The 22330-nt window shown below is 37.3% G+C and overlaps 4 protein-coding genes and 1 pseudogene across 5 annotated transcripts; 1 reads left to right on the forward strand and 4 right to left on the reverse strand.

Moving 5' to 3' along the window:
• The first annotated feature begins 1655 nt into the window (after positions 1-1655).
• Positions 1656-6066, forward strand: LOC114734660 (RNA demethylase ALKBH9B). 2 transcript variants are annotated; one of them, XR_003739193.1, is made up of 7 exons: positions 1656-1931; positions 2144-2695; positions 4392-4477; positions 4627-4937; positions 5087-5158; positions 5252-5854; positions 5931-6066. XR_003739193.1 is itself a non-coding variant. In XM_028922301.1 (6 exons), the coding sequence occupies exons 1-6, from the start codon at positions 1763-1765 to the stop codon at positions 5526-5528; spliced, it is 1467 nt and encodes a 488-aa protein (XP_028778134.1). In that variant the 5' UTR covers positions 1656-1762; the 3' UTR covers positions 5529-6045. The 2 variants fall into 2 exon arrangements, 1 of the variants encoding a protein (XP_028778134.1); XM_028922301.1 differs by having other exon boundaries at positions 5252-6045.
• Positions 6067-6640: 574 nt separating this feature from the next.
• On the reverse strand, positions 6641-9143 carry LOC114734662 (E3 ubiquitin-protein ligase AIP2). The gene is made up of 5 exons (XM_028922304.1): positions 8852-9143; positions 8397-8622; positions 8107-8309; positions 7028-7243; positions 6641-6912 (listed from the first exon to the last, which is right to left on the reverse strand). The coding sequence occupies exons 1-5, from the start codon at positions 8999-9001 to the stop codon at positions 6763-6765; spliced, it is 945 nt and encodes a 314-aa protein (XP_028778137.1). The 5' UTR covers positions 9002-9143; the 3' UTR covers positions 6641-6762.
• Positions 9144-11626: 2483 nt separating this feature from the next.
• On the reverse strand, positions 11627-13719 carry LOC114734667 (F-box only protein 13-like; annotated as a pseudogene).
• Positions 13720-17156: 3437 nt separating this feature from the next.
• LOC114734664 (ubiquitin carboxyl-terminal hydrolase 19-like) lies at positions 17157-17946 on the reverse strand. The gene is made up of 3 exons (XM_028922306.1): positions 17873-17946; positions 17702-17797; positions 17157-17409 (listed from the first exon to the last, which is right to left on the reverse strand). Exons 1-3 carry the CDS (start codon positions 17944-17946, stop codon positions 17157-17159), a joined length of 423 nt encoding a protein of 140 aa, XP_028778139.1.
• Positions 17947-21924, reverse strand: LOC114734665 (ubiquitin carboxyl-terminal hydrolase 18). The gene is made up of 10 exons (XM_028922307.1): positions 21354-21924; positions 20918-21128; positions 20709-20797; positions 20533-20618; positions 20299-20451; positions 20047-20132; positions 19218-19375; positions 18911-19026; positions 18410-18474; positions 17947-18081 (listed from the first exon to the last, which is right to left on the reverse strand). The coding sequence occupies exons 1-10, from the start codon at positions 21608-21610 to the stop codon at positions 17947-17949; spliced, it is 1356 nt and encodes a 451-aa protein (XP_028778140.1). The 5' UTR covers positions 21611-21924.
• Positions 21925-22330: the final 406 nt, after the last annotated feature.

Genomic DNA, 22330 nt, shown 5'->3' on the forward strand with positions numbered 1-22330 from the left:
AAAATTTTGTTAAACTTGATATTAACACATTTTGTATGCACATGTATTTTTAATTGTGTAAAATTAGAGAAAAATCTTTCAATCTTCTATTTTTCAAAAGAAAAATCTGTCAATCGATCCATATGTTATGTATTATGTTTGTTTTTGTATTATTATTATTATTATGATGGATGCGGTATTTGATGTCACCAATGACACGACGTATATCCATGGTTTGGTGCCTAATACAGAATTTAAAGCAGTTTTCCAAAACATGAATAGGTCAGGGTGAGGAACCAGATAGAAAAACCGTATCAATACAAAATCAATTTGCAATAATTACAGCAATCGAAATTAATAATTATAATAAGAATAAAAAATACACTAAACAGGAAAATACAACGAATTGTAGTAAGTACAATAATCAAATAATCAATAATCAACGCAATGGCGTCAATTTTAATATAATACTACATTTGGTCCTAATTATAAGAGCTAGTTGACTAATTTGAGAATATTAAGAAAAGAAGTTAGGTTAGTTATTTGTAATAAATATGTGTTATCTTTCTTAAAATATCCTTACTAATCAAGTATATTGGTTAGAACTATCATTGTTAGAAGGACTACTTTAGAAAAAAATGGATAAATATTAGAAACAAAATAGATTGGTGTCTTATATTTAATATCAAAATTAAAGTTAAGTAAGTTCTTACGTTAAGGATCAGATATAGTAAAAAATTGCACCGAGTAGGAAACTCAAATTATTCCAAATCAATTTGAATAAAATAGGAAACTATATTAAATGTTTAATCTACGTTACTCCGAAACAACTCCAACCATAGTCAAAATTACATGTAATTTTGTAATTTTTTGCCCGGAACATCTAATTTTGTAATTGCACTGGCAATTTTGACTGGCCGTAATATCACCAACAAATCTAGTATCTACTTCTGCGATTTTAAATATACTATTCATATTATAATCTAATTTACATTATAAAATACTACCTCCGATCCTTAATATAAGACCCCGTTTGACTTTTTGTTTGGTCCTAATTATAAGATCCCAATCCATTTTGTCTCTCATATTTATGTATTTTTTTTCAAGATAGTCCTTCTAACAATGATAGTTCTAGCCAATACACTTAATTAGCAAGGATATTTTAGGAATGACAACACTTATTTATTACAAATAACTAACTTAACTTACTTCCTTAATCTCCTCAAATAAGTCAACTGGGTCTTATAATTAGGACCGGAGGTAGTAAGTCTTATATTTAAAAACTGACGAATATAATCTATTGGTGATTTGCATATCTTAACACACAAGCTTGAAAAGCTCATGTCACATGACCTATGCTGCAAGATTCAAATTATTATTTTATGATTTTTTGCCAACATTTTATAAAAAAATTAAATATAGTCTAATTATGAGCTCTAATGAATGATTTACAAATAGCGTAATTTTTTTTTATCTTAACAGTATTGCACTGTTATAAAAATATTAAATAATTGAAACTTTTTTTTATTGATGAAATAAAAGTAGTAGCATGGTTGTTTAGGTCGTAGTAGTTTTGTAGGAATACTGAAAAAAGGAGGACTAACAAAAAAATCCCCCGGCTCCCCCTGTATATATATGGCCATACATTGTTTAGAATTAACGAGATAAAGAATAGAACTGAAACTGGAAAGCGGAGTGATCTGGGCGTGTTGTGCTTTCTTACCACTGTTTCGCAGGCGAACCAGGAGCGGAATCCGGTTCCGGCATCTCAGTCGACTGGGCCATGGACGGGCAGCGTTCCAGATCCGATGACCCATTCCTTCTCAATTACCAGCCTTCCGAGCTGCGAATCGCCTCCGAGTTCTTCGCAACATGGCTTCCCTTTCTCTCCAAAGATCTCTGCGGTCGCTGTTCTGCAATTCTTTCTGAACGCATCCGTTCCATTGACCCCGGTAAACTGCTTTACTTTTCCTTTTTTGTTTTTTATCGGCTCTTGGTCTCTTCTCGTGGCGTTGCTTGTTATATTTAAGCGTAATAATTGAAAAGCAATTATGGACCTTGGCAGATTCTTTGCTTGTTATTTCTTTGGTAACTATATTCTGCATGCGCTAAAAAGTGTTGGTAGTTTACTGATGGAAACGTTTCTCCCTTTATAATCTTGTAGAGCCTCATGGTGATGCTCCCAGAGAGCAATTTGAAGACGATTCGAATGCTTCTGTTGCTAATAATACGCAATCGCATGAGACGGGTGACGATCATGACGATAATAATTCTCTTGGGAGTTGGAAAGATGGGGCAGAAGCGAGTTATTCGGGTGAAGCATCTCGGTGGTCTGAACCAGTGAGTGAAGTCAATTACGAATCCCCTTTATTGGAGACCCCGAGCCCTCGTATGTCTTGGGCGGACATGGCGCAGGAGGATGAGTTTGCTGAAGAAGAGCATAACGAGTTGCCGGCCAATGCAAGTTCTTCGGATGGAACTACAACAAAAGTTCCCGAGAAGCCTAAGTTGTCTTGGGAGCAGCGAGAGTACCTTAGGTTTATGAATGTCCGGCGTGAGAAGGACTATATGTGCTTTGAGAGGGTTAATGGAAAACTTGTCAACATACTTGAAGGGCTTGAACTCCATACGGGTATTTTTAGTGCTGCTGAACAGAAAAGGATAGTCAATCATGTTGCTTCACTGCAAGAGATGGGAAAAAAGGGAGAACTGAAAGGTTTGTTGTCTCAACATGCTAGTATATCGCACCATTTATTTTGTTAGCATGAACTATGAAATTTATGCTAATATATGTCATTGTCTAAAATTTATAGTGAACAGATAACTGTTTAGCCTTAATTACACAGGTCACTGTTAAAAAACAGCAATAGCAGAAAGCCAATTTCAATGTGGATGCCTAGGCCTTGACTTGAATATGCCGGCTATATTGTTCTTCTCCTGGCGATGGTTTTGGATTTTTTTTTTCTAGCTTGACACAGAAGGACTCCCTATATTTAGTTGTCTTCTACTCTGCTAACTGCAGGAATTACTGCTGCCTTTATCATCTGATTTTACATATGTGAAAGGAAACACACGGATGCATTACAAGATTAGTTGAAATCACTTCTCTTGTCTTCATTTCTAACATATTTGAAACTTTACAGTCCGTAGTCTTGAACTTGGTTAATGTTAAATTGTAGGGTATAATCAAATCACTCTTAGTGTTATAGTGCGCAATGGATGAGTAGAAGATTATGCAGATTAACCATCAGATGACTTTCACAGGGAGAAAACAAAGAAATGAAGATAAGCTATTAGATGACCAAAAGTACTCGCATGAATTTGATGATCTATCATCATAGCTGTATTTCCCATTGCATGTTATTAGTAGTGATGTGATTAAGACTGCATATCATTAAAAGCATCCTTATTTTGTTTTGCATTTTATTCTATTGTCATGTCTGTGGCATGATTACTCCTCTACTACTTATTGGCTCAGATCCTATAAGTTTATGAGATAGCAATTCGTGACCACGACATCACAAACAAATCAAAATAAGACTGAAAATCCTCAAGATTCTGGTAGGACTAAGTTCGTAAAGGTATTTCTGGGAGCTGAACTGACATGTTCATTTAAGGTTTAAAGATTACACTTTTGTACTCTAAGATTGCGGTGGTTGTGAATCTAAAAAGATTGTTGCAGATAAAATAAGAAATCTCATATATGATTGGTCATATAATTGTAGTTACATAGATGCTTTTTATAGAATATCTTTAATTAATAATGTAAGAAGATTAGCTAATTAAATTATTTTTTGATAGACAAGTAATTGATGGAATTCCCAATGGGATGGGTATTGCAGGTTTTTTTTTCTGAAGCAGGCTAAATATTTGTACGTTTTGGGGAATAATTTTGTTATTGTAAAAGAGTGTGGATTCTGTCAAAATACATTCTTTGTCCTATGAATGTATCTTTTGCAGTCTTTTCTGGCTATAAATAAAGTTAACACCCCATACTTCCTATCTTATAATTCTGTCACGAGAGCAAAATTCTGATAATTGAAATATGTGTTCAGAGTGAGGTGAAGAATCGTGAAGAAACCCGGATATAATTTTCAGTTGCAGATAATGTTCATTATCTCAATGATAAGTAGTAAATCATGTAGATGTAATTCTCTTTTTTTCTGGAATTTTAGGGTTCCCAACAACTCAGCGTGGTCAATGAGTTGGGAACTAATCAATGATCCTTTGTTTAGAGTTATGGATATATTCATATTGAAATCATGGGTTGCCTGTGTTAACTACCATCCAAAAGAATGGAAAGAAAAACAGTTCTCTTTTTCCTCAGTTGGCTGTACTCCATTGATTATTAGGTGTAATAGGAGGTATTATTGCAGAGGGACTATGTTGTTCATTCTTTTAAACTCTTGCAGGTCGGACGTATACAGCTCCTCAAAAGTGGATGAGAGGCAAGGGACGCCAAACTATCCAATTTGGGTGCTGTTACAATTATGCAACAGTTAGTCTATTTCTTATGCCTCCTTCACAAATCTTTTACGCATTCTTTCTGGAAATGGAGTAACTTTAATACCTGAGTAGCCCCATTATGATCGCTGATTAGTTTGATGGGGGAGATGGAACTCTTACTTTCTCACATTCTGCTTGCAGGATAAAGATGGTAACCCACCTGGCATTCTTCAGAATGTGATGGTAGATCCTATTCCTGACCTTTTCAAGGTCATCATCCGAAGGTTGATCAGGTGGCATGTACTTCCTCCTACTTGTGTGCCTGATAGTTGCATTGTTAATATTTATGAAGAAGGCGACTGTATACCTCCGCACATAGACAATCATGATTTCGTTCGACCATTTTGCACTGTATCATTTCTTAGTGAGTGCAATATGGTCTTTGGATCCAACTTAAAGGTTGTCGGTGCTGGGGAATTTGATGGTTCAGTTGCCATTCCCCTGCCTGTGGGGTAAGTATTCAGTCAGTATTTATTTCTTGTACTTTATGTAATTAATTTTTCAAATATATTAACTTGGCCAAAGATTTGGCATTGATTTTTCAATCAAGTGATGGTTACAATGGAGAAGCAAAAATCTGATAGTAGCATTTTCCCTCCAGATCTGTACTTGTGTTGAATGGAAATGGAGCTGATGTAGCTAAGCATTGTGTGCCTGCAGTTTCTTCGAAAAGGTACTTAATGAAATTGTATTTCTCCTGCTGCTGTCCCTCTATGTTTTTCATGTTGATTTGACTCAAATCCAATTTTTTTCTAATATTTATTAGGATATCTATCACATTTAGAAGGATGGATGCTTCCAAACGGCCTATAGGATATGTTCCAGAGCCTGATCTGCAGGGGATCCAGCCGTTGGTCTTTGAGGAAAAGAGGTCTAATGGATCCAGATCTCACCGTCATATGAAGAAACCAAACCGAAGAGGTCGTAGGAATGATGCAATGGGACCTGCAACTGGAAGAGATAGAAATTTTGAGCCTCATGAATTAACTCATAGTGCACAAAGGCCTTCAAACAGGCAGAGCAGAGGAAGGCTGGGTAGTTGATCAATGCTCGATATTAGGATAAAGGTTCTTGGTGGCTCAGTGTTAGCTCCAGTATTCACAGAAAGTGTTGGTTGTGGTCATGTGATTTTCTATCTATGAACAGGATTGTCATGCAGGCCTGATCACTTTGGTTTCTGAGGGGACACAGACAGCATCCAATTTTATATAATCACCTTGCACACCCACGTTGGTCAGTTGAGAAGTGCTTTAGTATTTTTCTCAAGCAATGTGAACGTGGATGTCAAGAGTGGTTGCCATTGGTTATTATAAGTTATTGTGATTTGTATCTTCTTTAGTACCGAGCTTAAAAGACTGGAAGTGTATTGGTGAGCTTCAAATATGTTCTTCATGCTTTATTAGATTGAAATTATTCTTTATTGAGGCAATGTTTGTGTTGAGAAGGCCGCGCCGCTGGATTTGATGGGTTGAAATTTATCGTCGGATCAGCTACGCTTCAAAGTTGCTTGTTTGTATAAAGATGGTGCTCGGTACGTCAAATTAACTCGTTTGTCCTATGAAGTATTGCGCTTGTATTTTTTTTCCCTCGTGATTTGTATATTCCTGAGAAAACGAGTAATTTTACTTGTAAGTATAGTTGTTCATCTGAGATGTGCCAGAACTCGTCTAGTGGGGCGGCGTCATTATTAGAATGGTTGATACTTGAGTCCTTGTTTATTTTTTGTTGTCAGCATCCTTGATTCCTATGTGATTTATCCATGTTCTACGAGTTATATATTGAAGATTATTATCCTGAAAAGTCGTAATCTAACTGAACCAAATCTAGAAGGAAAGAGTATTACCACCTATCAGCTATATGAAGAGAGGATAACTCAGCCTTCTTTAAGATTTGCATCAAAGCTGCTTGGAGTAAATAAAAGAAAAGCCCATGTGCTCGGAGTTACGGGCCCTACCAAACCTCCTCGCCTACTCTTTCCACGCCTATACGATACCGGACCTGGAGTAGAACCTCTCTCCCTATCAAATGTAAATCACGACTCTAGCAATTGGTTAGGACCAAAAACACAGGCATTCATGGTGAAGTCCCTATCAACTTCGGTATATAGCATCAATATCCAGTCGAAGTATAATTAAATGGGCACAGGATATCAAAAAACAGCCAACAATAAGTAAACACCTGAGAAACTTGAAAGGGTATTACTCTATCTTCAATAATGAACAATTCACATGTAGTAGTTCATAAAAATTGCTGACAATACAAGGAATAGATAACCATCTAAACATACATATATTCGCCACCACGAACGGCATTTTCAGCACCCTTTCTCTCTTCTTCTGCTTCCTTCTCGCGTTCTTTCCAGCTCTCATAGGCATGGTCATCAGTTTGCAGCTCATACCGACAAATAGGGCATGAATTATGCTCGTCCTGCAACATAGAGACGATATTTTTAACAAAGACAAAATGTTATTAAAAGGGAGACCAAAAATTGCATGTTCTTCCAAATTGTTCCCAACATATCAGGGCAAGTTCCCAAATATACCAGCCATGGCTTCAGACAAGGTGGGTGGAAAGTGTGCTTGCATGGCAACTCCTGCATTTTGTCATTTAAAGCCAAGTTTTCCTTGCAAATTGCACACTCGGCATCTTTCCCCAACTTAGCCAGGATTTCCCCTGTAAGAGTAATGACCGGAAGTTTTGCCACAACTTCTTTGCTAGCAGGAGGGACTTTTGGAGGCGCTGGACCATCACTCAGCATCTAAACAAGAAGACATATAGTGATGTTTAGTGTTTTTATACGATATCTGCAATTCCTCTCGATTTGTAATCCAATACACAAATTGATAGGTTCTGCTAGATTAGCCCTTTGATGAAGCAATGCAAAGTGTAATTATAGAGCTGCCTTTTATGAGTAATAGAAACAAAAACAGGTAACACAAACCAAGTGATTTGAATTGAGTAATAAATTAACTGGGTTCTCTGAACGAAAGACAATTGCTAAAATTTTCAAAAATAACATGACAAGTGTATGGTTTTCACAGACAAGTATTTAATTCCCTAAGCAAACTATATGCTTGAAATGTTTTAATTAGAAAAATCATAAAACGGTAGTTATCTTTCGAATGAAAACTTAATAGTAAACATACAAGTGACCGTATCTAAATCTATTCTTTGACATAAATGCTCTTAAAGGACAGAGACAATGAGCAACACCATGAATAGGGTAAAATGACATTAGCAGATAAGTAGGTTGCTTATGGTGGTTCCTTAATCAATCTGGAAGAAATACTTGGGTGAACAATCTCAAGTGTAGGTTGGCTTTACTCAGGAACAAGTAGAACGGAATTATGGGGGCTGTAATGGGCAACCTCTTCATAGTCAACTTAAATCACTTGTTTTCCGAGTTGAGCTATAAATTACTTCTCATTGATCTTAAATCAAGGCAGCATGGTTTGTCTTGCTTAAGCTCCAAATCTGAACAATCAATAAGCCCCACAACATGCAATTTATTTGTCTAAGGAAACTGAATCTAGAAATTGAAAGCCACGTTGACATCTGAGAATAGAATTGGAGCCAAGTAGTCAACGGCAAACAGAAACAGAGAAGATTTGGGATGAATACCAGTGGCACGGCATCTTCTAATCTATTCAGAAGATCCTGAAGCATATTTGCAGCATTTTCCCGTGAAGGATCATCTGCCGCTAAACCTTGAGATGATTCAGCAGAAAAAAGTGTACCAGCTGTTGTCAAGAGGTTTGACTGCACAAGCCATTGAGGCTGAGGAGGCTCTGGATCCACAGTAAGGTGTCCCTCAAAAAGATACCCTAAATCCACACAAAACATGATACCATCTCAGGGAAAGAAAGAAGTTAAATTATTTCAAACCGTTATAGAATGTAAAAGAGGGTCACCTCCATTCACAGGATTTTGAGCTGGTTGTGAAGCTTGTGTCGGATTATCCTCTAGATGCAACTCTCCCCTCGCCTGAGAAATGCAACCCTTCAAGTGTTCCTTCTCAGATGGATCAGAAACAAGCAATTCAGCCTGCTCAAAAAGCCCCAGCCCAGCATTCCAGAAACCCGGTGCGGTATACCTGGTCTTCAATACAGTAGCAACTCGGCATATAGCCGTATAAAACTGCCCACATCAAGTTAATTACTCGGTTAAATCCTTCAACAATGGTGTCCATGTTACTCACTAATGTATTACTAACAAAAACAAGAGAATTTGAAAAACAAGAACCGAAACCAGAAACGGCGTTAAAATTAAATGGGCGAACCTACAAGTGATACAAATTGAATCGAACAACACAAACGCGGAAAAAAAAAAAAAAGAAACAAAATCAAATGAAAGAAAGTAAGCAAGCATACAGATTGCGGAGAGAGGGAGAAGCGGATGGATATTTTTGTTGAAGGAGGGATTTGAGAGAGAACACAGCGTCCTCGAACTTTTGCTTCTTCCCCAAATGTTTCTGCAATTCCTCCAATTGCAGTTTCACCGAATCCTCCGATTCCATTTTCTTCTTCTCGTCTCAGATAAGAAATCTGGGAAGCGTTGCTGCTTGGGTTGGTTTATATATCCTTGGGAATGGATTTTCTTGTCGAGGGGGAAACCAAGCCGGTCTAACAATCAGAGAGGAAGAGGAATGGTCGTCTCCAATTTGCTGAGCAACTCCCTAATTATTTTCGTTCACGCTGTTGCAGGGTACATTTATGATTTATTATTTATTTTTCGTCTAGTATTTAGCCTTTTTTTTCCTTTTTTTTTTCTTTTTCCAGATTAACTTGGTGTTAGACCCGTGCTTATCATTTATAATTTAGGTTAAAGTATACTTTTAGCTTTTTAACTTTATATAAAATTTTAATTTAATTCATTAACCTTAAAAAGTATACTTTTAGTCTTTTAATTCTATTTTTTTTTAAAATGATGACATTAAAATCTTAAGTGTTGATAAAATATTCTCAACTGCTAACATATTAAATTTAATTTTCAAAGCATCCATGATCGTTACAAAAAATATCATCAAATCCTAATAATTTTAGGATTCAAGAACCAAATGTATACTTTAGCCTATAATTTATGAATGATGTTTTTTATTTGCGCCAATACATAGGTATCCTCAAGGCAATATTATATATATATATATATATATATTAAATATTGATGTTGATCCGTTTGTGATTTTTTTTTTTAACCAGCAGATTCATTTGTGATTAATTCTTTTAAATCCACTCACAAAATATATTGAACTCCTCGTTTTGACAACAAATTGTTAAAATATAAAGTAAGAGGCAAAGTTAATACCGCATCGAAGACAGCAACAATTCATCGTTATATGTATAAAGATCCTATTACTGGAAAGAAGAAAAAAAGAACGTGTTGCGTCAGAGGTATGAATCGAGTGATTAAGTTAAACCATGAAACGGATTAACAGACAAATAGTCGTCAAGACTGGAATGGTTAGCCGGCGCCGCTAGGAGGCAGCAAATGTCAAAGATAGGAGGGGAAGAAAAGGTAAAATTAGTGTTTTGCATTTTTTTTAATCCAAGGTAAAATTGGTGTTTTAACTGGTCAATTATTTTACCCTTTTTTTAATAATTACCGACAATATGTAGGGATTAGAGATTCTCAATTTAAATAAGCTAAAAAACAAAAATACTAATAGAGATTAAACCCTAGAGATCAATTCACATTTTATAATACAAAATAGGAGATCAACTCCCTCCAATCTTATCTATTTTATAAGATCGTATTAACATTTAATACATTTTTTTCAATTGTACCCTTAATTATTTATTCTCTCCCATTTCTATAATCTTTCTTTCCTAATTATAAGAGCTAGTTGACTTATTTGAGTAGATTAAAAAAACAAGTGAGGTTAGTTATTTGTAATAAATAAGTGTTATCTTTCATAAAATATCTTTACAAATCAAATTTATTAGTTAGAATTACTATTATTAGAAAAACTATCTTAAAAAAAATAAACATGAAAAACAAGGTGGATTAAAATCTTATACTACCTCCGGTCCTTAATATAAAACTCTGTTTGGCTTTTATTTTGGTCCTAAATATAAGCTCCCAATCCACTTTGTCTCTCATATTTATACATTTTTTTTTCAAAGTAACCCTTCTAATAATAAGAGTTCTAGTCAATACACTCTATTAGCAAGGATATTTTAGAAAAGACAATACCTATTTAGGACAAATAACTAACTCAACTTACTTTCTTAATTTCCTCAACTTACTCCTCAACTTAGTCAACCAACTCTTATAGTTAAGACCAAAGTAGCTCCTCCGGTCCTTATTATAAGCCCAATTTGACTTTTTATTTGGTCCTAATTATAAGACCCAATCCATTTGTCTCTTATATTTATGCATTTTTTTCCAAGATAATCCTTCTAATAATGATAGTTTTAGCCAATGTACTTGATTAGCAAGGATATTTAGGAATGACAATATTTATTTATTATAAATAACCAACTTAACTTACTTCCTTAATCTCCTCAAATAAGTCAATGGGTCTTATTTAGGACCGGAAGAGTATTTAGAATCTAAATACCCAAGGTAGTACTATATACTCCTCGTCCTAATTAAGACCCAATTGACTTATTTGAGGAGATTAAGGAAGTAGTTAAGTTGGTTATTTATAATAATAAGTATTGTTATTCCTAAAATATCCTTGCTAATTAAGTATATTGGCTAAAACTATCATTATTAGAAGGATTATCTTGGAAAAAATGCATAAATTAAGAGAGAAATGGATTGGATCTTATAATTAGGACCAAATAAAAAGTCAATTGGTCTTATAATAACCGAGGAGTATTTCTCTTCTATTTATTGCTTTTAGCTCATTGTCTCGGCCATATCATAGCTCAACGTTTCAATCCAAACAGAGTAAAAAAACGCGGCAATATCAGAAGCCGACTTGCCATGAAAGGAAAGATTGAGATCCGTGGGCTTCACTTGTTCACAGAGGAAAACCCCAGAAATAGAAAGGAGAAAGAATTCTCAGGGACATCATTCATTAATAATTAATAAATAATAATGATAATTTTAACAATAATAATCACAGAAACAACGTACATCTAACAATCAATGAAGATAATCCGAAGATCCCTCAGTTACCTATCATTCACTGGGTTAGTTTCATACAAATCTCCGCTAGCTATTTGCTTCAATACTGACTCATGTAAACCTCAAGGAAGATGAAAAAAATGAGCTAGCAATAGCATAACAACAATCAAAGATCGAAAGGGCAGGCAGGGCAAGGCGTTCTTGCTGTGTCATACAGAAGCCTCTATCCTGGGCTCGAACGAGAAGGCAGACATAAACTCCATGTCTTGGCCTTTAATGCAACATTTTGGCAATTCAATCCATTCTTTAGTCCTCAAATCACACACAACATAAGTGCATAGCTCAGGAGAATTCAAGCATACAAATATCTGATCATTCACCCCCCACACAGTTAATATCTGCCTTCTTACCATACCACTCATGAGACATTGCTGCAGGCATGGCTGCAATCTGGGCCAGCATCGCCCGGCCTCATCGTACTTCCACACCCGAAGACTCGTGCTTTCCAAGAACTCCGACAACAGACTACCAGCATCTCACCATTACACTCTACAACATCAATGGAGTACTCACAGAATGCAGGCAACAACCTTGGATACTCAGAGAAGCACTTGTTTGTCAGATTGCAAGCTACTACTGTCCCTGAGGAGCTTAGGAAGTAGAGTATATCCTCACCATCTTTGTTAGTAATAACTGATGAGTATTGCTTAGAAGGGCTTCTCTGCATGTTACTTGCCACGACATTTCCAGCCTTACTTAGGAAGTATACAACATTATCATCGTTTGAATCATATTCCATAGAGTTGTCATCAACCTTTCTCCTCAGCGAAGTCTCATCTTCCCAGCAACCACGGTTTGAGTCGTAGGATATGAAAGAGAGAAATGGAAGTTCACCGAAGACTAACACTATCTTGTAGGTGGAGATAGATGAAGTCATGACAATGGCATTAAGGGGTTGATTCTGTTGGGCTAATGCGGAGGAGGAAGATGCCTACGACTTCCGGTCACAGGATTGCATACAATAAAGTTTCCAGATGATTCGCGGTAACAAATCAAGCCACCTGAGGCAGCCACTGGCATACAACCTTGGTCAGAATCTTCCTGCAGAGGAGGAGCATGTTGAGTCTTTTCCAGGAGCTTTCGGCAGAGTCAAAGACGATGATTGGTTGAGATTGGGAGCGACCATCAAGAACCAAGGATCCCGAGAAGGAATCTGAGAGCAGGCGAGCTTGAAACTCGCAGAGGCTGCAGCTGATTTCCATCTTTTGCACACGGTGCTAAGGCGGAAGAATGTAGAAGTTGGCAGCCATGAGAGCACCCTTTCAAAGAGGTCTTCATTAAGGTCGTCTAGAGAAGGGCAGTTGGTGAGAGGACAGTCTCCATTTTCTGGTGACTTTCTCTTCAAGCTTGTCCTTTTACCTTGCCAATTGTTAAGTCCCATTGACACGAAAGTTGCCAGAGACAACTGCGAAAACCAAGTGACCAGGACGTTAGCAATTTTTCTTCTTTAAAACTGGGAAATGGAAGTGAAATAATGCTTCCAATTGAACCCGGAATTTGTCAGCGCAAAATAAAAGAAAGTCCCCATGAAGTAAAATAAAATGATGTCTGGGGCAAACTCGACAAGTGATTAAAGCTGTGGATTTAGGGAACTGATACAGAGCAGAAAGGAGAAAACCCTCGGAGAGAATTTCTATTCTTCAAAACAGTTAATCTTGGGACTTTAGATGTGAACGAAATTCCGGATCCTCCCCAAACCCCAGAGAAGAACAAGGACGCCTTCAACAAGGAGGGAAATCCACCTATATGTTCAGTTGAAATCGGACGCTAAACACACATAGCAAACCCCTCTTTTTTTTTAACAGATTGCAGTCAAAATCAAACACCCTTTCACCACATCTAACTGAAAGAATGATCAGATTTTACAATGGTAAAGACACAAACTTGATCGGAAGGTTCAAAGCTCACACGAGAAACCCCAGAAACTAGCAATACAGAAGAACGTAGAAATCAAGAGAAATGCACCTGAGATAGAAGTGAAGGAGCCGCCCGGAGAGAGAAATAGCAAGCGTCAACGAATAGGGCTGAGGATGAATGGTAACTATGACGAGGTCGTATTTAAAAGGGGGTATTGGGTGAAGGGCAAGAAGATCCGGAAAAAGGGAAAGGGAAAGCGAGGTGAACAACGAGTAGGAAGTGAGGTGGGAAACTTCGTGGGTAGCTAGCTCTAGGGTACACGGGTGGGTATATAAGAGAGAATATATGAGAGTGATCGGATGGAAAATGAAGGGGAAATGGTTGACTCTGGAGTGTGGTCTCAAAGATTGGGGCTTTGGATTCGGGTTTGACACCAAAGAGACAAGTGCCGGCACATGTAATCGCTTTAATCGTCGCAAAACTGCATAAAAGGAAGAGAAGTACAGAGAGTTTCAAAGTCGCTCGCCTATGTCAAAGGGGGGTTTGTCATTTTTGTGTGTGGCTAGCTGAGTCTGACCCTCCCAAAGCAAAAGCAAGCTCTTCCTCGTTGAGGAATCTTTGTCTTTTGCTTCTGCAACACCCCCAGCCTTCACCAACTAAAAGTCAATGCTCCAAAGTCCCATCCACAAGCCAAGCATAAACCCATTTGGCTTAGGATTAAAATATTGGTGAAGAGCCAAAAAGCCGCTATTAAGCTCCCTCCTTCTTTCTTTTGCTTTTGCTCCGCCTCGTGTGCTCGCTTTGTGGATGATGCTCCCAAGTCATACGCCCAAACCCCAGCCAGGCTCCTCCCAGTGAGTTTCGCACATGAGGCTTCCCATCTTTTCTCAAAACGGCCCGGCTTTTGGCCCTTTTGCTTTTCCTCCATTGCGAATCCGAATAAACCCTTTTTTCCTGTTCATTCACTCCTCTAATTACTGACGGCGACTTGTTTACCTTTATGGTAATTTGACGGATAATCTAAAAGCAGTTTTTGATGTTTCAACTTTGATGAGTTTCAAGGCGGAAGAAAGAAAAAACTTTGATGAGTTTCTGATAACTAACCAACCTAAAATTCTTTCACCGGCTACAGCATGGTACTTTATGATTATGAAGCTAGAGCTATTGCTCTGATAGGGTTAGTTCACCGGCAAATCTTCAAGGTCCCCAAACAAACAAAAAAAACTTCACCAGCAAATGCTCTAAAGATTTGAGACTTAAGCTAACTTTTTACACTTTTATGGTACAGTATATAGTATAAATATAACGTAATGCACAATTCAACCATAGTTTGGTTTTTCCTTTATTTATTATTTTTTCCCCCATAAGAAGCTCCTTTAGGCCATGGTTGTGAACAGAAATAACACTGTGCACACAGCATGGCTTCATGTCATCCTGTAGCTCGTGCCTCAGGTAATGTGGTGTCATGTCAGTTGCTCAAACTTTTTATTTTAACTTTTTAAAATATAAAATATATTTGAATGCTCACGTCACGCCCCGTGTTTTCTTCTGTATTTATTTATTTATTTTAATGGTTTACTTTTTTTTTTTTCCACACAAACTCCAATTCTGTAAATTATCTATTTGACCTTTTTCTTTTGCCTGATATATATGCTATTAGTGGGCAAAAATAAAGATATTACTAACCCCAATTCTTAATAAAATTAATTAATTAATTTGAGTAAATTAAAAAAATTAGTATTCACAATAAATAAATATTATTTTTCCTACTTATCAAGTATATGGCTAAAACTGCCATATTAAAAATATTATCTTAAAAAAAAAAAATAATACAAAAAACAAATAACTTAGGATCTTATTTTAAGATTAAATAAAAATCAACAAAACTCTTATATTAAGGACAAAATTATACTGTTTAACATATGTGTTTTATTTAAAAGTAAAAATTTGAAAAAGATTATATGCCACGCGAGACTAGTATGCACGGTGTAGTTATCAAGGTCAACAAATTTATTAAAAACACGAATAAAATCACATGGGATTAATCAATAAGGTAGTTCTGTGGCCCCAAAAAAAAAAAAAAGCCATGAAGCAGTTCGCCTTACTTTTTTTCCCCCCCAGAATGAAAAACGCCAGCATAATACAACGCCCAGAAATGACGCCTTTGGTCATCGATATGAATATTAAGCCACATCGTAGAATTCAGCAAAGGGTAGGCATCCAACATTATTTTGACCTTCCGCTTTATTCAATCCGCTCATTGACATGGATTTTATAATTCCTCCTCCGACACGGTTTCAGTGAAATCTAACCTTATAATCAGCCAGGTCAAATCAAATTTATTAATTTATTTATCCAAGGCTTTAAATAGGAAGCGTAGTTTCGACAGTTATGCATGAAATCTAAGTTAAATCTTCTATTAATAGGATGTTTTCCTTAAACATAAATTATAAAGATCCACAATTACATCTAGTCAGACTGACTTTATGTCACGTTTTTATTCTTTAAATTTTTACACATTTCATCAGGATTAAAATATACTCCTCCGGTCCTAATTATAAGACCCAATTGACTTATTTGAAGAGATTAAGGATAAGTTAGTTGGTTATTTATAATAAATAAGTGTTGTTATTCCTAAAATATTCTTGCTAATTAGTATTTGGCTAAAACTATCATTATTAGAAGGATTATCTTGGAAAAAAATTGCATAAATATAAGAGAAAAAATGGATTGGGTCTTATAATTAGGACACATAAAAAGTCAAATTGGGTCTTATAATAAGGACCGGAGGAGTAACTTTTAATTTCACCGAAAACAACAGCAAAGAGATAAGCATAAGCTGGCGTCCTTTGTCTTCTGTAGAATGAAGTACAGAGACCAATCATGAGAGAACATGTGGGGGACAAAGGAACACATGAGAACAAGATTACCTTGTCGCGTAACAAAAACGGAAAAAGAAACGAGCTTTCTTATTGCAAAATTAGAGGAGGCAGAACGTTGGGGATATCATGAAGAGTTCTATACTGTCACTATAATCAAATTAGAGAGTCCATCTAAAATGTTGCAATAGGATCCAAGGTTCCTGCAAATAATGAAACCCCAGATAAAAATAATTTCCCAGCCCACCACCTCTTCCCGATGATGGGATAATGATCAAATGATATTAACAAATAACAAATTTAACTATACCTACGTTACTGTTAATTTATTTCCTCCTGATATTTGCAGTTTAAGAACTGCAGAGCGGCGATCCTCGCTTCAACTGATGCATCTTAGCCGAGGATGTTTCAGTGGGTAACGAACTAATGCCAGAAAATTTCGTACCACCCTCCTCAACTGGGATCCCTGTCTCGCTTGCACTGGAATATCCATTCCCATAGCTTGATTTGAATTTAACACCCTCCAATCCCCCCGAGTCTCCCCCGTTTCGATGATCCGTTAAAGAATAAGATTCTTATCAAGCAAGAAAGCCGTTTGGCAAACCTGGAGAAGGATCAGAATTGCCTGTATGAGTGTCACCTTGCTCTTCGATGCAGCCTGAAGTCTCTCTTAAGGGAGATGAACATGGATTTGTTTGGACCGTATCTATGCTCTCCAAATCTTTGACAGCTCGAGAAGCAAGCACATGCGGTGATTCAACAGCACTTCCAGAAGCATCACTAACAAAATCAGAAGTTGACTCAACCATCAACCGTGTCCACATCCATAGAATTCTTTCCAGTCAAGGAATCATTATCGGAGGCAGAAGCCTTCAAATCTGAACTAATATCTGATGGCAAAACCTTTGAACTGCTACTGCAAGTCACAGTCTCCATACTTGAGATGCTTTCTGGTTGCTCAGTTAAACCAGGCTTCACTTCCACTTCATCTCTTTGCTCTTCTGGCATCCGTAAAGACTCACTAGTTTGAAGGCCAGAAGGCCGGGCACTGATCCTGTCCAAATACACAACTAAAACCTGTAGCTTCAATCAGAGAATTGTTTATCCAAAATTACAGTCCGAAAAGCTACATGCCTCTGCCCCTTATGTCCTCCATGCATATCAAGCACATGAATTACATGTAAACACCCTATCTCAAACAATCCATGCAAATTAAAACACGGGCTAATGCTTTCTTTCTCAAGAAAAGCTAGCTAAGGCAGTCACAATATAAGTGAGCCTCTGCCAGTATGGATTTTAGAAGAGAAAGAGAGAGAGCCTTAGCCTATACACAATCACATCGGTACCTGCTGTATAACAGCATGTATGCTCCCTGAGAAAGTACCTCCTCCAATTCTACGCGCACACCTGAGAAAATGGCAAACCAAATGAGAACGCTGAAACTAAAAAGTTATGCACTGTACATGGAGATTAAAGATGAAAATATGAAGTTGCAAGCGAAGAAAGAGAAAACTTACTTTGCAGTCATCAATCCTATACCAATTTCCGCGAAAACCCTGATGTAGCAGATATAATGACCAAAAAACGGCATTCAGCATATCAAGATGAACTCAACAGCATATAGCTTATAGACATCAGATCCATCTCCTGCTTCACTCATGTAGGGACTGAGGTTTAAAGTCTCGGGGAAGGTTATTCTCTTGTTGAGTTTTCCAAATCTCCCACTCTGCACATGCACAACACTAAATAATAACCTTATTCTGCATGCCCCAAGGGGGTGGCAAATTTTTTTTTTTTTTTTGGGGGGGGGGGTTGCACAAGGTGCAGTCCAAAACTATTCAAACTCTTATTTCTCTAGGGAGAAAAAACGTATTCGGCTATTCGCACACATTAAGATTATCACTCATAATCACAAGGCTAACCCCATACATCCACACATTGCATGCATGTTTTGGCAGGGGACAGAAGTACCACCAATCTTAATAACTCATTTCTAACTAATTTAGAGCACCTAATAACAAGCTAGTAAGACATCCTGATCAAATTGCTCAAACCTGAAATCTTTTCAAGGCAATTGTGAGAATATTTGGAGCACTTTTCACTGTTAGACGTTTCCATCCTTAACTAGTCATTACACCTGCAAAAACGAGCGAGACTTGTAGGGACAGGACCATGCTAAGTTCCAAAGAGTCTCAAGGTCCAATAACATCAGCAACCCTCAGTTATTCAATAAATGAACTACACTATCTTTGCCACTGCTTCTGATTATTTGGCCTCTCTTTGGTGTTCAATCCATGGCCTCTTTTTAAACACGCCTCCCAACAGATATAGAAATAATTAATGAGGTAATATCTTGAAGTTGTTTGCTTTTGTTATGTTATTTCTTTGCATCTTTGCTTATGAATTATCCCATCTTTTCAGTAATTTGCATTTGTTTCCCATATTTCTTCTTTTATTCCCCAAGGAAATTTTTTTCAGATTTGAAAAGGAATGTAGTGTTTTTAGATGCAAGATAAGTTTCAATATATAGTGTTACTGCCATTCTTCTTTGATACTTCCCAAAACTACTGAGTTGTCCAAGGAAGCAGTAATTATCAATGGTTCACAGTTCACTGCAACCTTTTCCCAGTAGAGAACCCCCTTTTGAGTTAACAAAGAGAGAGTGGCTAGCCTTCCCAAAGGAAACCCCAGAAAGATTAAATGTCCAACCTAATAATGACCATCAACTTAAAGCAAAGGGGGAAAATGGTTTCTATGTTGCTGATGTCATCAACAACAGTTGAAACAAAGTAAACATTTCATCACAAGATAGCCAACCATTTTAAAGGCATCAGTATCTTCTCAAAAGGAAGGCAACCTTACCCATCGCATTTATACATGTTTTCCCCATGAAGCCACTCCTTGACAGTAAACTGGTCTAAACATTCCTCCAGGGAGGCAGCATCACCGTGAATTTCAACTGTTAAGTCCATCATATTTTCATACTGATTCGAAACCTTATCACACTGTGTGCAAATAACCTGTTTTCCCCCAAAGAAAAAAAGTTGGATTCACAGCGACATCCATGTCAGAAGCAAAATAACAGAAATGAATTTGGCAGCAAAGACAAAAGGAGTGAAAGATTTAAGCAGTCCAAAGGCAAAATCAGGATCTACAAGAAAACCATAACTCAAAAAGCTCACAAAGCCAGATTCCATCGCAACTTGTATTTTACCCAAATGACAACCCAGCCAGAATGCAGAAAAACATTATCTTTCACAATATCAGTGCAATTCTTTCCAGAACATTGTTAGCTTAAAAAATAAGTAGAGTGCCTTCTAACTCGTTTGTAAAGTTTGACATAAATGTGCAGCTTAATCACCATGCTGACACAGACTCTGCGCCAATTTCTCCCACCAAGGATCATTTCAACATAAACAACATTTGTCCTCGCCTGAAAAGGATTAAGACATCTGAAACCACATATATGTCCACCTAAAGCTAATTCTACTGGAATATCAAGTCTCTGATACTCTTCTGAACTCCGTCATGTGCACGTGAGAGTTCAGAGAGAACCAAAGCATCTTCAATTTAATCAATTATCTATCAAAGTGATTATTTAGTCTCTAATTTCATTGAGCACACCAAAAGCAGTAACAAGGTATTCAATCAACATAATAATGCTGATTTTCTTACTGATCAGAAGCATAACCTGAGATTGAAGGTGACCACCAAAAATGTGCTGAATTAGGGTTGTCTCTTGAACGTTAGAAGGTACAGCTCTTTCTCCCCCAATTCATCAAGGCAAACAGATTGCATTGTATCGATGGCAAACCTACAAGAATATCAGAAGCCTTTACTGTTTTGAATCATTAACTATATAGAGTCCTTCTAAACACGGTCAACGCGCAGTTAACTACAGAAAGTCAAGAGATAGCTGCAGTAGCAAATAAACCTCATGAACTCATGAGCATCCTCTTGGCTTCCATAACAAAATCGCCACCAATATTATGCAAGCCAGAAAGTATATGCATTGGAGAAAAAGCCTGTGAACTTTGCCTTACTCGTTCAAGGTGGGCTTGAAACTCGCATAGAAAGCACCAACCATTAAAACTGCCTGAAAAAGTAGTTACAAACACGAGCATGAGGAAAAGTCACAGAAACAATCAGAAGCAAAAAGTCTTGTTAATGACATTACATTCTTGGCGGTGGCCTTTTTCCATCAAGTAGGCAACGAGTGGCTTTGTGAATGAGAGACATTGGAGAACCACATTAGCAAAGCAGCTGCACAGATTCACAACAAATTGTAACTGAACGTTCTTATGGCAATGAAATGATCGCATATAGTAAAGCTTGGTTGTGACAAAAAAGAACCTATTTCCACAATTCAACAATCCGCAAGGAGGAAATCCCGGTTTGTCCCAGTTAAAAAATTTAACAAATTCATCATACGGAAAAAGAACCTGAAAAGGGGGAAAAAATGGGTCAAACACTCAAATTTCAGTATGCCAGAAAACGCACAAGATTCAGCCAGGTAAGCAAAGCGCAATGTATTTTCCATCAAGGCACATAAAGAAAATTACACTTTTGGGATGCTTGATAGGCCTGGAACTGGAAGTGCCGGAAGCAGGTACCAATGCTATCGAAGATAAATTTTTACCCCCAGCCGCAGACGCTTTAGACCTACGATTAGTTGCGCCAGCTTGAGTCGAATTATTTCCACTGGATAAATGAACATCCTTGCATTTCGACTTATGCCCAGAGTTCCAGTGTGACTGTTGGCATGTCTGTGAGCTGATAAGCACATGCAAAAATCAACTTGCCAGGTTAAAAACCAATATAACGCGCCCACTTCACGGGTCAACGTTGAAGTTGCGGCATCGAATTAACAGAAATCCATAACAATGAAACACAAAACCACTGAATTGCCAAGACCCTAGAGATCAAAATCCCGCAACCACATTGGAAACAATAATAACAGGAAATCAATGATTCACAACGACTATTTGTTCGACGCACCAGTATCTTACGGCTTTACAGCGCGAGCACTTTTTAGTGCCAGAGTTGCCGCAGACAACACAAACAGGATCGTCCTTGAGAGTGCCCGGCATTGGAATTGGATCAGTGGGTCGCTCCCCCTCGAAATTGGCGTCGACCTCAAAGTACTTCGAGGCCGTCTTCTTGACCAATGTATGCAATCCAACAGCTACGACAAAAGCCGAGAATATTAATTGCAGGAACCAATTCAGATCCCACGATACTCCGGAGACAAGCATCTACACCGCCCCCGCGTTGATGATCGATGATATTCCTTCGATCCTACGGCTGTTCATCGATTAAATTACATGCACAACAACATGAGCTTCCCACAACAAAAATTAGGGTTTTGTTTGTTATCCTTGGTCATGTGATCAGCTTTGAGGAGCCAGAGCTGCCACCATCTCTGCTTCACATATATAAAAGAAAAAATAATCTCCGAGTTCCTTGCCGTTTCTCGTTTTCCTTTCCAAATCAAAGCACCAACTAGAAGAAGTGTGATATTAATTAAAGAGTAAATCAAAAAGTGTTTATCTATGTCTTTTTCTCCTCTATATGACGATGATGATGAATTAATGGTACTAATAAAGTTGTTTTCTTTCCTGTAACCCCCAAAAAAAAAAAGTTGTTTTCTTTCCAAGAAAAACGTTGTTTTCTTGCGAAGGGAGGCCTGTCGCGTGTGTACTGTTTCAGTACTGTGCAGGGTTCTCTTGGGCATGTGAGACTGACACGTGTTTCCATCTAAGGACCGAATCATCAAAGAGAAGACCGTGCAGATTGCTCCAAATATCTTGAGAAGGCTCCACGGCTTTCTCTTTGTTTCCTTATGATTCCCACATTGCAGAAAGTTGAAACTATGTTAGTATCTTTTAATATATTTGCCCTTAAAAGAACGTTAAGATTTAATTTGATTGTAAATATAAAAATATCAATTTATTTTATTTTTTATATTTTTTAAG

The sequence above is a fragment of the Neltuma alba genome, unplaced genomic scaffold (assembly GCF_004799145.2).
Source record: "Neltuma alba isolate B1F8T4 unplaced genomic scaffold, ASM479914v2 tig00013121_pilon, whole genome shotgun sequence".
Lineage (NCBI taxonomy): Eukaryota > Viridiplantae > Streptophyta > Magnoliopsida > Fabales > Fabaceae > Neltuma > Neltuma alba.